The sequence below is a fragment of the Nerophis lumbriciformis genome, linkage group LG20, assembly GCF_033978685.3.
Source record: "Nerophis lumbriciformis linkage group LG20, RoL_Nlum_v2.1, whole genome shotgun sequence".
Taxonomy (NCBI): domain Eukaryota; kingdom Metazoa; phylum Chordata; class Actinopteri; order Syngnathiformes; family Syngnathidae; genus Nerophis; species Nerophis lumbriciformis.
Window position 1 is genome coordinate 232,501 of NC_084567.2, and position 15,049 is coordinate 247,549.

The following is a 15,049-nucleotide window of genomic DNA, read 5'->3' on the forward strand; positions in this document are numbered from 1 at the left end:
TGGGCAATGCTGTGGTAAAGGCCTCCTGCAGCTGTTGTTGGTAGGTGGTGTCACTCAACAGCTCGATGTTAATTCTTGGCCGGCACTGTCTTTTCCGCATTAAGCGGATGGACATGATGGAGTGAATGAGGCGGTGGTCGGTCCAGCAGTCGTCTGCACTGGTCATTGCTCTGGTGTTTAGGACGTCGTGACTTTCCTTAGAGCGGACAATGACGTAGTCAATGAGATGCCACAGTTTGGAGCGAGGGTGCATCCATGATGTTTTGAACTTGGTTTTCTGACGGAAAAGTGTGTTTGTGATGACCAGGTTGTGCTCCGAGCACTTAGTTAGCAGTAGTGTGCCATTAGAGTTTGTATTTCCGACCCCTTCTCTCCCCAGCGTACCCCTGCATAGGCGGTGGTTTCGTCCCACTCTGGCGTTGAAGTCTCCGAGCAGGATTAACTTGTCCTCCTTGGGGACTTCAGATAGAACTTTGTCCAGGTCAGCATAAAAGGCCTCCTTAACTTCATCCTGTGCATCAAGGGTTGGTGCATAGGCACTAACGACTGTGGCCATATGACTGCTAGCAAGCATAAGGCGTAAGGTCATTAGGCGCTCGTTGATGCCCACAGGGAGTTCATGGAGGTGGTTGATGAGGCAGTTCTTAATAGCAAAACCCACACCGTGGATTCGTGGCTCATTTGCTGGCTTTCCTTTCCAAAAGAAAGTATATCCGCCTTTTTCTTCCTTCAGCTGCCCTTCGGCTGCGATGTCGATCTGGAACTTCCTTAGCTCTCTGGAGATGATGGCAGTTCGCCTTTCAGGTCGATCACTGGCTTGGTTGTCTGTGAGGGTTCGCACGTTCCAGGCTCCAATGTGTAGTTTGTGTTTTCTTTGTTTCTGACCGCGTGGTGGTGATCCCTCTGGATGCGGTATTCCAGACAGGATGTTGCGAGGCAGGCTATTTTTAGGGTACCTTTTCTAACCCCCTCCCTTACTGGGGTGAGCAGAGTGGATCCTGAATAGGGCTGCTCAGTCATGGGTGCAGCTGCCGAGAAGCTCTTCTGCCTCAGTCCATGAGCTTAACGGCTGAATCTAACACCCACCGCCTGTGTGCCAGGTTGTGACTAGGGACTGCCAGACTTCACTGTCCTGCACCCGTTACCACTTCCCGGTCGCCAAAGGACTTTGAAGTATCCGGGATGTAAAATGGATGGGTTCCCATTCGGGAGGACGCCTGCGTGTGACGTCTCTTAGCGTGGGGAGACTGATGCGCCTGCAGCCACCACACGGTCCTTGGCAGAGAGGGGCTTTGATCCAGTGGCATGGATCCATGACGACTGGAGACCACCCTCTGTTGCAGCCTTCATCGGCCTTCAGTGCCGTTGTGACATGCAGTGTCATCCTCCGCCACTTCCACCGTGGAGGTCTTTGGACCGCACTTTGTCTGGAACCTCCCCCTTGACCTTACCGCCATGGTTAAACCAACCAGGAGCAGAAGCTCCCGACGGCATCGCTCTTAGGTTCATTGGAACACGCAAGGCTCTCCACCACGGCAAGGTGGCGGTCCATGGAGAGCATACATATATATATACTAGGGTTGTGAACGATAAACCGATGCGACCGAGTATTCGATTCAACAAGTGAGCGATTAGGCTGCATCGGTAGCAGACTCCTCAATCAATGCGAATAATCCATGAATTCCTAGCTGAATCGGTTATAGAGTCATGGATCGGTTATCGCGAGACTCTGCATGGGTTGGCTAGATTACAATATGCGCCAGCGTCTCTAAAACAACGCGAGAGCTGAAGCTACTCGCCAAACGCGGTAGCCGCCTAGCTGGTATTAGCACGAGTGATAAACAAGAGACAACACGGAAAATGAAGGAGGAGGAGAACGAAAGCGTCAGTCTGACCGAAGGTGATAATGGACCGAGAAAGATTTTCAACGCATCGGGGAGACAGAAATCCAAAGTGTGGAAAGTTTTTGGGTTTTATAAGAAGGAAGGGAAGCTCGACAGAAGCCATGCTATTTGTAAATTGTGTCGAGCATCGTTGACGTACACTGGCAGCACTACAAATCTCCACCAGCATGCAAAGAGGAAACACGGCCAAGAGTACGGTGAGTTAAAACCCCGTGCCAACGAGCAGGAGTGTGCAGCAAGCAGTAGCACACAGCCTGGGAGCACCATTCCTAACTTATTCGGGCAACTTGGTCACAATTCAGCACGCGCTAAGGAAATCACAGCGTCAATTACGTGTTTTATCGCCAAGGGATTATGTCCTTACAACATTGTTGAGTGGGAAGGATTTCAGGATTTGATTCATACGTTAGAGCCCAGGTATAAGATACTGTCCCGAAATCATATGACCAACACGTGCATGCCAGCGTTGTATGCCCAAGTTAAGAGCCAAGTAGAAAAAGAGCTGGCAAATGCCGAGCGAGTGGCAATAACAACAGACGCTTGGACGTCATGTGCGACCGAGTCTTATGTGACGATCACGGCCCACCACATCTCTCCGGATTGGAAGTTAAATGTTCATGTGTTACAGACCAGGGCTTTCAAAGGATCCCACACTGGGAAGAATGTGGGTGCTCTGCTGAAGCAGGCATGTGCTGACTGGAACCTTCTTGATGAAGAGCCAGCCCTAGTAACTGACTATGCCACAAACATATGATATTGTATATGCATGTGCTGACTGGAACCTTCTTGATGAAGAGCCAGCCCGAGTAACTGACTATGCCACAAACATATGATATTGTATATGCATGTGCTGACTGGAACCTTCTTGATGAAGAGCCAGCCCGAGTAACTGACAATGCCACAAACATATGATATTGTATATGCATGTGCTGACTGGAACCTTCTTGATGAAGAGCCAGCCCTAGTAACTGACTATGCCACAAACATATGATATTGTATATGCATGTGCTGACTGGAACCTTCTTGATAAAGAGCCAGCCCTAGTAACTGACTATGCCACAAACATATGATATTGTATATGCATGTGCTGACTGGAACCTTCTTGATGAAGAGCCAGCCCGAGTAACTGACTATGCCACAAACAGGATCTTAGCTGGGGCAGAAGCAGAGATGAGCCCTCACGTCGTACACAATAAACACACAAAGCCTTCAAAGTGGACACAGTAGCAAGGATGCTGGAGAGGCTGAGGAGAGTGGTTGGCTTTTTTCACCGCAGCAGAAATTCTACAAGACTACGGACTTTTCAACGCTGACTTTTCAACGCTTAGCATTTTGCTAAGATAAGATTATTAATGAAATTGTCAGCATGATTAGACTTGAGTGAGAGAAGTGATTGACAGGTGTCAAAGAGTACTCACTGGTACTTACTTGAAGGGCTTCTCTCCCGTGTGCGTGCGGATGTGGTTGTTGAGCGTGGTGGCGCCGGCGAAGGCGCGGCCGCAGTATCCGCACTTAAAGGGCCGGTCGCTGGAGTGCGTCACCACGTGGTTCCTCAACTCTGAGGGCTGGGAGAATGAGAGCGAGCAATGTCCGCACTGGTAGGGCCTGAAACACACCAGCACACCTGTCACCTGAGGGGGCGGAGCTACCTGTTGATGGACACTCAAAGCAGAACATGCATTTGGTTTGTGTTGACATGATTGCATCGTCTCTGTGTGTCTTTATTCACCATGACTATCTGTGTGTCTTTATTCACCATGACTATTTCATTACAAATACAGGCAGTATGGTGGGTGGTGTCTCGGAAGTAGTGGGTGGTGTCTCAGAAGTAGTGAGTGGTGTCTCAGATGTAATGGGTGGTGTCTCAGAAGTAGTGGGTGGTGTCTCAGAAGTAGTGGGTGGTGTCTCAGAAGTAATGGGTGATGTCTCAGAAGTAGTGGGTGGTGTCTCGGAAGTAGTGGGTGGAGTCTCGGAAGTAGTGGGTGGTGTCTCGGAAGTAATGGGTGGTGTCTCGGACGTAGTGGGTGGTGTCTCGGAAGTAATGGGTGGTGTCTCGGAAGTAGTGGGTGGAGTCTCGGAAGTAGTGGGTGGAGTCTCGGAAGTAATGGGTGGTGTCTCGGAAGTAATGTGTGGTGTCTCGGAAGTAGTGGGTGGTATCTCAGAAGTAGTGGGTGGTGTCTCAGAAGTAATGGGTGGTGTCTCAGAAGTAGTGGGTGGTGTCTCAGAAGTAATGGGTGGTATCTCAGAAGTAGTGGGTGGTGTCTCGGAAGTAGTGGGTGGTGTCTCGGAAGTAGTGGGTGGTGTCTCGGAAGTAATGGGTGGTGTCTCGGAAGTAATGTGTGGTGTCTCGGAAGTAGTGGGTGGTGTCTCGGAAGTAGTGGGTGGTATCTCGGAAGTAGTGGGTGGTGTATCAGAAGTAGTGGGTGGTGTCTCGGAAGTAATGGGTGGTGTCTCGGAAGTAATGTGTGGTGTCTCAGAAGTAGTGGGTGGTGTCTCGGAAGTAATGGGTGGTGTCTCGGAAGTAGTGGGTGGTGTCTCGGAAGTAATGGGTGGTGTCTCGGAAGTAGTGGGTGGTGTCTCAGAAGTAATGGGTGGTGTCTCAGAAGTAATGGGTGGTATCTCAGAAGTAGTGGGTGGTGTCTCGGAAGTAGTGGGTGGTGTCTCGGAAGTAGTGGGTGGTGTCTCGGAAGTAGTGGGTGGTGTCTCGGAAGTAGTGGGTGGTGTCTCGGAAGTAGTGGGTGGTGTCTCGGAAGTAGTGGGTGGTGTCTCGGAAGTAGTGGGTGGTGTCTCGGAAGTAGTGGGTGGTGTCTCTGAAGTAGTGGGTGGTGTCTCGGAAGTAGTGGGTGGTATCTCGGAAGTAGTGGGTGGTGTCTCGGAAGTAGTGGGTGGTGTCTCGGAAGTAATGGGTGGTGTCTCAGAAGTAATGGGTGGTATCTCAGAAGTAGTGGGTGGTGTCTCGGAAGTAGTGGGTGGTGTCTCGGAAGTAGTGGGTGGTGTCTCGGAAGTAGTGGGTGGTGTCTCGGAAGTAGTGGGTGGTGTCTCGGAAGTAGTGGGTGGTGTCTCGGAAGTAGTGGGTGGTGTCTCGGAAGTAGTGGGTGGTGTCTCTGAAGTAGTGGGTGGTGTCTCGGAAGTAGTGGGTGGTGTCTCGGAAGTAGTGGGTGGTGTCTCGGAAGTAGTGGGTGGTGTCTCGGAAGTAGTGGGTGGTGTCTCGGAAGTAGTGGGTGGTGTCTCGGAAGTAGTGGGTGGTGTCTCGGAAGTAGTGGGTGGTGTCTCGGAAGTAGTGGGTGGTGTCTCGGAAGTAGTGGGTGGTGTCTCGGAAGTAGTGGGTGGTGTCTCGGAAGTAATGGGTGGTGTCTCGGAAGTAGTGGGTGGTGTCTCGGAAGTAGTGGGTGGTGTCTCGGAAGTAGTGGGTGGTGTCTCGGAAGTAGTGGGTGGTGTCTCGGAAGTAATGGGTGGTGTCTCGGAAGTAATGGGTGGTGTCTCGGAAGTAATGGGTGGTGTCTCGGTAGTAGTGGGTGGTGTCTCGGAAGTAGTGGGTGGTGTCTCGGAAGTAGTGGGTGGTGTCTCGGAAGTAGTGGGTGGTGTCTCGGAAGTAGTGGGTGGTGTCTCGGAAGTAGTGGGTGGTGTCTCGGAAGTAGTGGGTGGTGTCTCGGAAGTAGTGGGTGGTGTCTCGGAAGTAGTGGGTGGTGTCTCGGAAGTAGTGGGTGGTGTCTCGGAAGTAATGGGTGGTGTCTCGGAAGTAGTGGGTGGTGTCTCGGAAGTAGTGGGTGGTGTCTCGGAAGTAATGGGTGGTGTCTCGGAAGTAATGGGTGGTGTCTCAGTAGTAATGGGTGGTGTCTCGGAAGTAATGGGTGGTGTCTCGGAAGTAGTGGGTGGTGTCTCGGAAGTAGTGGGTGGTGTCTCGGAAGTAGTGGGTGGTGTCTCGGAAGTAGTGGGTGGTGTCTCGGAAGTAGTGGGTGGTGTCTCGGAAGTAATGGGTGGTGTCTCGGAAGTAGTGGGTGGTGTCTCGGAAGTAGTGGGTGGTGTCTCGGAAGTAATGGGTGGTGTCTCGGAAGTAATGGGTGGTGTCTCAGTAGTAATGGGTGGTGTCTCGGAAGTAATGGGTGGTGTCTCAGAAGCAGCTAATGAGGAACAAATATTTCTGCACTCAATTTCTTTTACACAATGATTTTCTTTGACACTTCATTTTTTTTAACTACATTTTTTTACACTAAAGTTTTTTTAAACTGATTTTGTTTACACTGACTTTCTTTTGCACTGAATTTTTGTAAACTGATTTTCTTGACACAAAATGTTTATGATCTGAATTTTTTAAACACATAATTTGATGTTAAAGTTGAGTTGTCAAAGGCCAAACATTAAGTTCCATAAGTCAGAAACATCTTCACTAAGTCATCCATCAGCTCTCACACGTCTACACTCAGGACACTTTTCACCTGCACAAAGTCAAAGTGGACTTTTATATAAATACATTTAATGAAGTCAAATACAAATAATGCAACAAGAGAAGTATCCTACACTTCTCTATATGATCATCTACATCTACTATATGATCATCTACATCTACTATATGATCATCTACATCTACTATATGATCATCTACATCTACTATATGATCATCTACATCTACTATATGATCATCTACATCAACTATATGATCATCTACATCTACTATATGATCATCTACATCTACTATATGATCATCTACATCTACTACATGATCATCTACATCTACTATATGATCATCTACATCTACTATATGATCATCTACATCTACTATATGATCATCTACATCTACTATATGATCATCTACATCTACTATATGATCATCTACATCTACTATATGATCATCTACATCTACTATATGATCATCTACATCAACGATATGATCATCTACATCTACTATATGATCATCTACATCTACTATATGATCATCTACATCAACGATATGATCATCTACATCTACTATATGATCATCTACATCTACTATATGATCATCTACATCAACTATATGATCATCTACATCTACTATATGATCATCTACATCTACTATATGATCATCTACATCTACTATATGATCATCTACATCTACTATATGATCATCTACATCAACTATATGATCATCTACATCTACTATATGATCATCTACATCTACTATATGATCATCTACATCTACTATATGATCATCTACATCTACTATATGATCATCTACATCTACTATATGATCATCTACATCTACTATATGATCATCTACATCTACTATATGATCATCTACATCAACTATATGATCATCTACATCTACTATATGATCATCTACATCTACTATATGATCATCTACATCTACTATATGATCATCTACATCTACTATATGATCATCTACATCTACTATATGATCATCTACATCTACTATATGATCATCTACATCTACTATATGATCATCTACATCAACTATATGATCATCTACATCTACTATATGATCATCTACATCTACTATATGATCATCTACATCTACTATATGATCATCTACATCTACTATATGATCATCTACATCTACTATATGATCATCTACATCTACTATATGATCATCTACATCTACTATATGATCATCTACATCTACTACATGATCATCTACATCTACTATATGATCTTCTACATCTACTATATGATTTGCCTGAGAAGCTGGACAGGACAAAAATAAATAAATAAATAAAAGAAAGTGGACTGGCACACACACACACACACAGAGACAGACAGACAGACAGACAGACAGACAGACATGTGGCTAGGCTAGTTGTGTTTGTTATTGTTGTGGACCATGACCTCCTCACGTCTTCCAGCACGTTCCGTGTGAGCGTGAGAGGCAAACATGCAAAGGACAATAAATCTCAATCATGTAAAGTAAATAAAACACCAAAAGAAAAGTGGAATATCCTCACTTGCAGTTTTCCGCACAGAAAGGGAGGTCATTGATCTCTAAGTTGACGCCTCGGTGGACCCACACGCTATTTATTAGCTGCTTTTCTATGAAGAGGCCATTGATCGTGAATACTTTAGCGTGATCAATGTGAGGATATTATTTATGGAGACGGGGAGGGGAGATTAATGCTTGCGTATTGTTTATTACAGTGCAGTGAGCGTGACGCTGGAACCTACACAAACTCAAATGTTTGGACTTCAAACTAGCCAGCAAGCTTACCGCCTGAAACAACAACACACAATCCTCCTCAGTGTGAGCGGACAATCATGCTAACACTTCTTCTGTCACATGACCTGACCAGGTCTACACTGGCAGTGTCACATGACCTGACCAGGTCTACACTGGCAGTGTCACATGACCAGACCAGGTCTACACTGGCAGTGTCACATGACCAGACCAGGTCTACACTGGCAGTGTCACATGACCAGACCAGGTCTACACTGGCAGTGTCACATGACCTGACCAGGTCTACACTGGCAGTGTCACATGACCTGACCAGGTCTACACTGGCAGTGTCACATGACCTGACCAGGTCTACACTGGCAGTGTCACATGACCTGACCAGGTCTACACTGGCAGTGTCACATGACCTGACCAGGTCTACACTGGCAGTGTCACATGACCTGACCAGGTCTACACTGGCAGTGTCACATGACCTGACCAGGTCTACACTGGCAGTGTCACATGACCTGACAAGGTTTACACTGGCAGTGTCACATGACCTGACCAGGTCTACACTGGCAGTGTCACATGACCTGACCAGGTCTACACTGGCAGTGTCACATGACCTGACAAGGTTTACACTGGCAGTGATGAAGAACAAGGGGCTCCAGACTCTTCACGAGCAGTACTTTCACTTTCATCTGAAATATTCTGCTGCCATCATGTGGACAATATGACTAGATCACATCAATGACCCTTGATAGTGCCTTAAGATGATAGCACAGCGTTTACACAATCCAAACAACCTTCCCTAGTCATGGTGCAAAAAAAAAAACATGCAACTAACAAAAGTCAACACATAAGATCACCTGCTCACTGGACCATGAGATACTGTAAAAACATCCAAACAGCATGTCAAATACCATGTAAAACACTATGTCAAATACCATGTAAAACACTGTCAAATACCATGTAAAACACTATGTCAAATACCATGTAAAACACTGTCAAATACCATGTAAAACACTATGTCAAATACCATGTAAAACACTGTCAAATACCATGTAAAACACCATGTCAAATACCATGTAAAACACTGTCAAATACCATGTAAAACACCACGTCAAATACCATGTAAAACACTTAGTTAGTTTAGGGTTGAAGTTGCCTGGAGGTGAACTTTTATTGCGGTTTTGAAGGAGGATAGAGATGCCCTTTCTTTTACACCTGTTGGGAGTGCATTCCACATTGATGTGGCATAGAAAGAGAATGAGTTAAGACCTTTGTTAGATGGGAATGTGGGTTTAACGTGGTTAGTGGAGCTCCCCCTGGTGTTGTGGTTATGGCGCTCATTTACGTTAAGGAAGTAGTTTGACATGTACTTCGGTATCAGGGAGGTGTAGCGGATTTTATAGACCAGGCTCAGTGCAAGTTGTTTGACTCTGTCCTCCACCCTGAGCCAGCCCACTTTGGAGAAGTGGGTAGGAGTGAGGTGTGATCTGGGGTGGAGGTCTAGAAGTAATCTGACTAGCTTGTTCTGGGATGTTTGGAGTCTAGATTTGAGGGTTTCGGAGGTGCTAGGGTACCAGGAGGTGCATGCGTAATGGAAAAAGGGTTGAATGAGAGTTCCCGCCAGAATCCTCATGGTGCTTTTGTTGACCAGAGAGGAGATTCTATAGAGAAATCTTCTTCGCTGGTTGACCTTTTTGATGACCTTGGTTGCCATTTGATCACAGGAAAGATGATCCTCTAGAATGGAACCTAGGTAGGTGACCTCATCCTTCCTGGTGATAACAATGTCACCCACTTTTATAGTGAAGTCACTGACTTTCTTAAGGTTGATGTGGGACCCAAACAGGATGGATTCAGTTTTAGCCAAGTGTATGGATAGCTTGTTGTCAGCCAGCCAGGTGCAAGTTCTACTGAGGATTTTCTCCACCTGTGACTTGTCCTTGTCTGATACCAGCAGGGCCGAGTCATCCGCAAACAAGAACAATTCACAGTCGCATGCTGATGACAAGTCCTTTATGTATATTAGGAACAGTAAAGGCCCTAATATACTGCCTTGGGGGACTCCACAGCTCACTGAGAGGGGGGGGGGACACGGTGCCGTTCACCTCTACCACCTGTTCCCTCCCCTCCAAGTAAGATTGCATCCAGCTCCATGAGGTTTTGTCAAATACGATTGCTCTGAGCTTATCCAACAGTATAGCGTGGTCAACGCTGTCAAAGACCTTCTGAAGGTCCAGCATGACCATGCCCACGTCCACCTCATGTTTCATGTGGTCGCTCACATAGAGAAGGCATGTGTCAGTGGAGTGGTTAGTTCTGAAGTCAGATAGAGAAGGCATGTGTCAGTGGAGTGGTTAGTTCTGAAGTCAGATAGAGAAGGCATGTGTCAGTGGAGTGGTTAGTTCTGAAGTCAGATAGAGAAGGCATGTGTCAGTGGAGTGGTTAGTTTTGAAGTCAGATAAAGAAGGCATGTGTCAGTGGAGTGGTTAGTTCTGAAGTCAGATAGAGAAGGCATGTGTCAGTGGAGTGGTTAGTTCTGAAGTCAGATTGGAATTTGGGTACCATGATTGGGTATAAAAGTAGATTCCATGAAATGCTCAGTCATTCACAAACAAGGATGGGGCGAGGGTCACCACTTTGTCAACAAATGTGTGAGCAAATTGTTGAACAGTTTAAGAAAAACCTCTCAAGCAGCTATTGCAAGGAATTTAGGGATTTCACCATCTACGCTCCGTAATATCATCAAAGGGTTCAGAGAATGTGGAGAAATCACTGCACGTAAGCAGCTAAGCCCGTGACCTTCCATCCCTCAGGCTGTACTGCATCAACAAGCGACATCAGTGTGTAAAGGATATCACCACATGGGCTCAGGAACACTTCAGAAACCCACTGTCAGTAACTACAGTTGGTCGCTACATCTGTAAGTGCAAGTTAAAACTCTCCTATGCAAGGCGAAAACCGTTTATCAACAACACCCAGAAACGCCGTCGGCTTCGCTGGGCCTGAGCTCATCTAAGATGGACTGATACAAAGTGGAAAAGTGTTCTGTGGTCTGACGAGTCCACATTTCAAATTGTTTTTGGAAACTGTGGACGTCTTGTCCTCCGGACCAAAGAGGAAAAGAACCATCCGGATTGTTCTAGGGTGAAAGTGTAAAAGGCAGCATGTGTGATGGTATGGGGGTGTATTAGTGGCCAAGACATGGGTAACTTACACATCTGTGAAGGCACCATTAATGCTGAAAGGTACATACAGCTTTTGGAGCAACATATGTTGCCATCCAAGCAACGTTACCATGGACGCCCCTGCTTATTTCAGCAAGACAATGCCAAGCCACGTGTTACATCAACGTGGCTTCATAGTAAAAGAGTGCGGGTACTAGACTGGCCTGCCTGTAGTCCAGACCTGTCTCCCATTGAAAATGTGAAGCCTAAAATAGCAGAAGGGAGACCCCCGGACTGTTGAACAACTTAAGCTGTACATCAAGCAAGAATGGGAAAGAATTCCACCTGAGAAGCTTCAAAAATGTGTCTCCTCAGTTCCCAAACCTTTACTGAGTGTTGTTCAAAGGAAAGGCCATGTAACACAGTGGTGAACATGCCCTTTCCCAACTTCTTTGTCACGTGTTGCTGGCATCAAATTCTAAAGTTAATGATTATTTGCAAAAAAAACATCAAATATGTTGTCTTTGTAGCATATTCAACTGAATATGGCTTGAAAAGGATTTGCAAATCATTGTATTCCGTTTATATTTACATCTAACACAATTTCCCAACTCATATGGAAACGGGGTTTGTACATACAGGACTGTCTCAAAAAATTAGAATATTGTGATGAAGTTCTTTATTTTCTGTAATGCAACTAAAAAAACAAACATGTGATCCATTCTGGATTCATTACACATCAACTGAAATATTGCAAGCCTTTTATTATTTGAATATTGCTGATTATGACATACAGCTGAAGAAAACTCCAAAATCCTATCTCAAAAAATTAGAATATTTCCTCAGACCAAGTAAAAAAAAAAAAAGATTTATAACAGCAAAACAAAATCAAACATTTAAAATGTCAAGTAATGCACTCAGAACTTGTTTGGGAATCATTTTGCACAGATGAGTGCATCAAAGCTGTGTGTCATGGAGGCCATCAGCCTGTCATTGCTGAGGTCTTATGGATGCTTCAATAGCGGCCTGTAGCTCATTTGCATTATTGGCTCTGGTGTCTTTCAGCTGCTTCTTCACAATACCCCACACATTCTCTATGGGGTTCAGGTCAGGGGAGTTGGCAGGCCAATGGAGGACAGTAATGCCATGGTCAGTGCACCAGTTACTGGTGGTTTTAACACTGTGGGCAGGTGCCACATCATGAAATCATCATCTCCATAGAGCTTTTCAACAGATGGAAGCATGTTGTGCTCTAAAATCTCTTGGTACACAACTGCATTGACTCTGGACTTGATGAAACACAGTAGACCAACACCAGCAGTTAGAACCTTCCCTAACTTAGTGCAAGGAACCTGAAGGAGTGTGAAGAGAAGGTCCAGAAGAAGAAGAAGAGTTAGAACCTTCTCTAACTTAGTGCATGGAACCTGAAGGAGTGTGAAGAGAAGGTCCAGAAGAAGAAGAGTTAGAACCTTAAGAAGACGAAAGAAGGAAGAAGAAGAAGAAGAAAAAGAAGGAAGATGAAGAAGAAAAAGAAGAAGGAAGAAAAAGAAAGAAGAAGAAGAAGAAGAGGAAGAGGAAGAAGAAGAAGAAAGAAGAGGGAAGAAGGAAGAAGAAGAGTTATTGCCAACACTCCCAGGCCTCCAATACTGAACTTAATCCAGCACATTTTTCTTGGCCTCAATATTTCTTTATTGACCATGTGACACGTGTTGGCCACGCCCGTCACCGTGACAACCACACATTGCTCACTGACTCTTCGCCTTGATTTACAACACACTCACACACACACACACACACACAACACTCATAACGCACACACACAACGCATGCACACACACACAACACAACACAACACACATTACGCACACACATATACACACACACAACACACATTACACACATACACACACGTTACACACACACACATATACACACAACACACATTACAAACACACACATCTACACACACATACACATTACACACATACACACACACAACACAAATTTTACACACACACATATACATACACAACACACATAACACACAACACAAATTACACTTATACACACACACACACACACACACACATGGCCCCATGTTGACTCTGCACGATCAAAGAGCAGAAGTTACTTTTACAAAAAGCTTACACTAAGAATGTGCCGATACAACTACCCACTTCCCATATGATATTAGATGTGTCGATACAACTACCCACTTCCCATATGATATTAGATGTGTCGATACAACTACCCACTTCCCATATGATATTAGATGTGTCGATACAACTACCCACTTCCCATATGATATTAGATGTGTCGATACAACTACCCACTTCCCATATGATATTAGATGTGCCGATACAACTACCCACTTCCCATATGATATTAGATGTGCCGATACAACTACTCACTTCCCATATGATATTAGATGTGTCGATACAACTACTCACTTCCCATATGATATTAGATGTGTCGATACAACTACTCACTTCCCATATGATATTAAATGTGTCGATACAACTACTCACTTCCCATATGATATTAGATGTGCCGATACAACTACTCACTTCCCATATGATATTAGATGTGCCGATACAACTACTCACTTCCCATATGATATTAGATGTGTCGATACAACTACTCACTTCCCATATGATATTAGATGTGTCGATACAACTACTCACTTCCCATATGATATTAGATGTGTCGATACAACTACTCACTTCCCATATGATATTAGATGTGTCGATACAACTACTCACTTCCCATATGATATTAGATGTGTCGATACAACTACTCACTTCCCATATGATATTAGATGTGTCGATACAACTACTCACTTCCCATATGATATTAGATGTGTCGATACAACTACTCACTTCCCATATGATATTAGATGTGTCGATACAACTACTCACTTCCCATATGATATTAGATGTGTCGATACAACTACTCACTTCCCATATGATATTAGATGTGTCGATACAACTACTCACTTCCCATATGATATTAGATGTGTCGATACAACTACTCACTTCCCATATGATATTAGATGTGTCGATACAACTGCCCACTTCCCATATGATATTAGATGTGTCGATACAACTGCCCACTTCCCATATGATATTAGATGTGCCGATACAACTGCCCACTTCCCATATGATATTAGATGTGCCGATACAACTGCCCACTTCCCATATGATATTAGATGTGCCGATACAACTGCTCACTTCCCATATGATATTAGATGTGCCGATACAACTGCTCACTTCCCATATGATATTAGATGTGTCGATACAACTACTCACTTCCCATATGATATTAGATGTGTCGATACAACTACTCACTTCCCATATGATATTAGATGTGTCGATACAACTACTCACTTCCCATATGATATTAGATGTGTCGATACAACTACTCACTTCCCATATGATATTAGATGTGTCGATACAACTACTCACTTCCCATATGATATTAGATGTGTCAATACAACTACTCACTTCCCATATGATATTAGATGTGTCGATACAACTACTCACTTCCCATATGATATTAGATGTGTCGATACAACTACTCACTTCCCATATGATATTAGATGTGTCGATACAACTACTCACTTCCCATATGATATTAGATGTGCCGATACAACTGCTCACTTCCCATATGATATTAGATGTGCCGATACAACTGCTCACTTCCCATATGATATTAGATGTGTCGATACAACTACTCACTTCCCATATGATATTAGATGTGTCGATACAACTACTCACTTCCCATATGATATTAGATGTGTCGATACAACTACTCACTTCCCATATGATATT

The 15,049-nt window shown here is 44.6% G+C and overlaps 1 protein-coding gene across 6 annotated transcripts in view; it reads right to left on the reverse strand.

Moving 5' to 3' along the window:
* prdm6 (PR domain containing 6) overlaps positions 1-15,049 on the reverse strand; it is a 91,554-nt gene that overhangs the window by 4,258 nt on the left and 72,247 nt on the right. For 5 of the 6 annotated variants that reach the window (XM_061979942.1, XM_061979944.1, XM_061979943.1 and 2 more), the window contains one exon: positions 3,333-3,509. In XM_061979942.1, coding sequence (XP_061835926.1) covers positions 3,333-3,509 — 177 coding nt within the window. Of the gene's footprint in view, positions 1-3,322; positions 3,510-15,049 lie in introns of all 6 variants that reach the window. The other variant, XM_061979946.1, reaches the window with a different exon arrangement.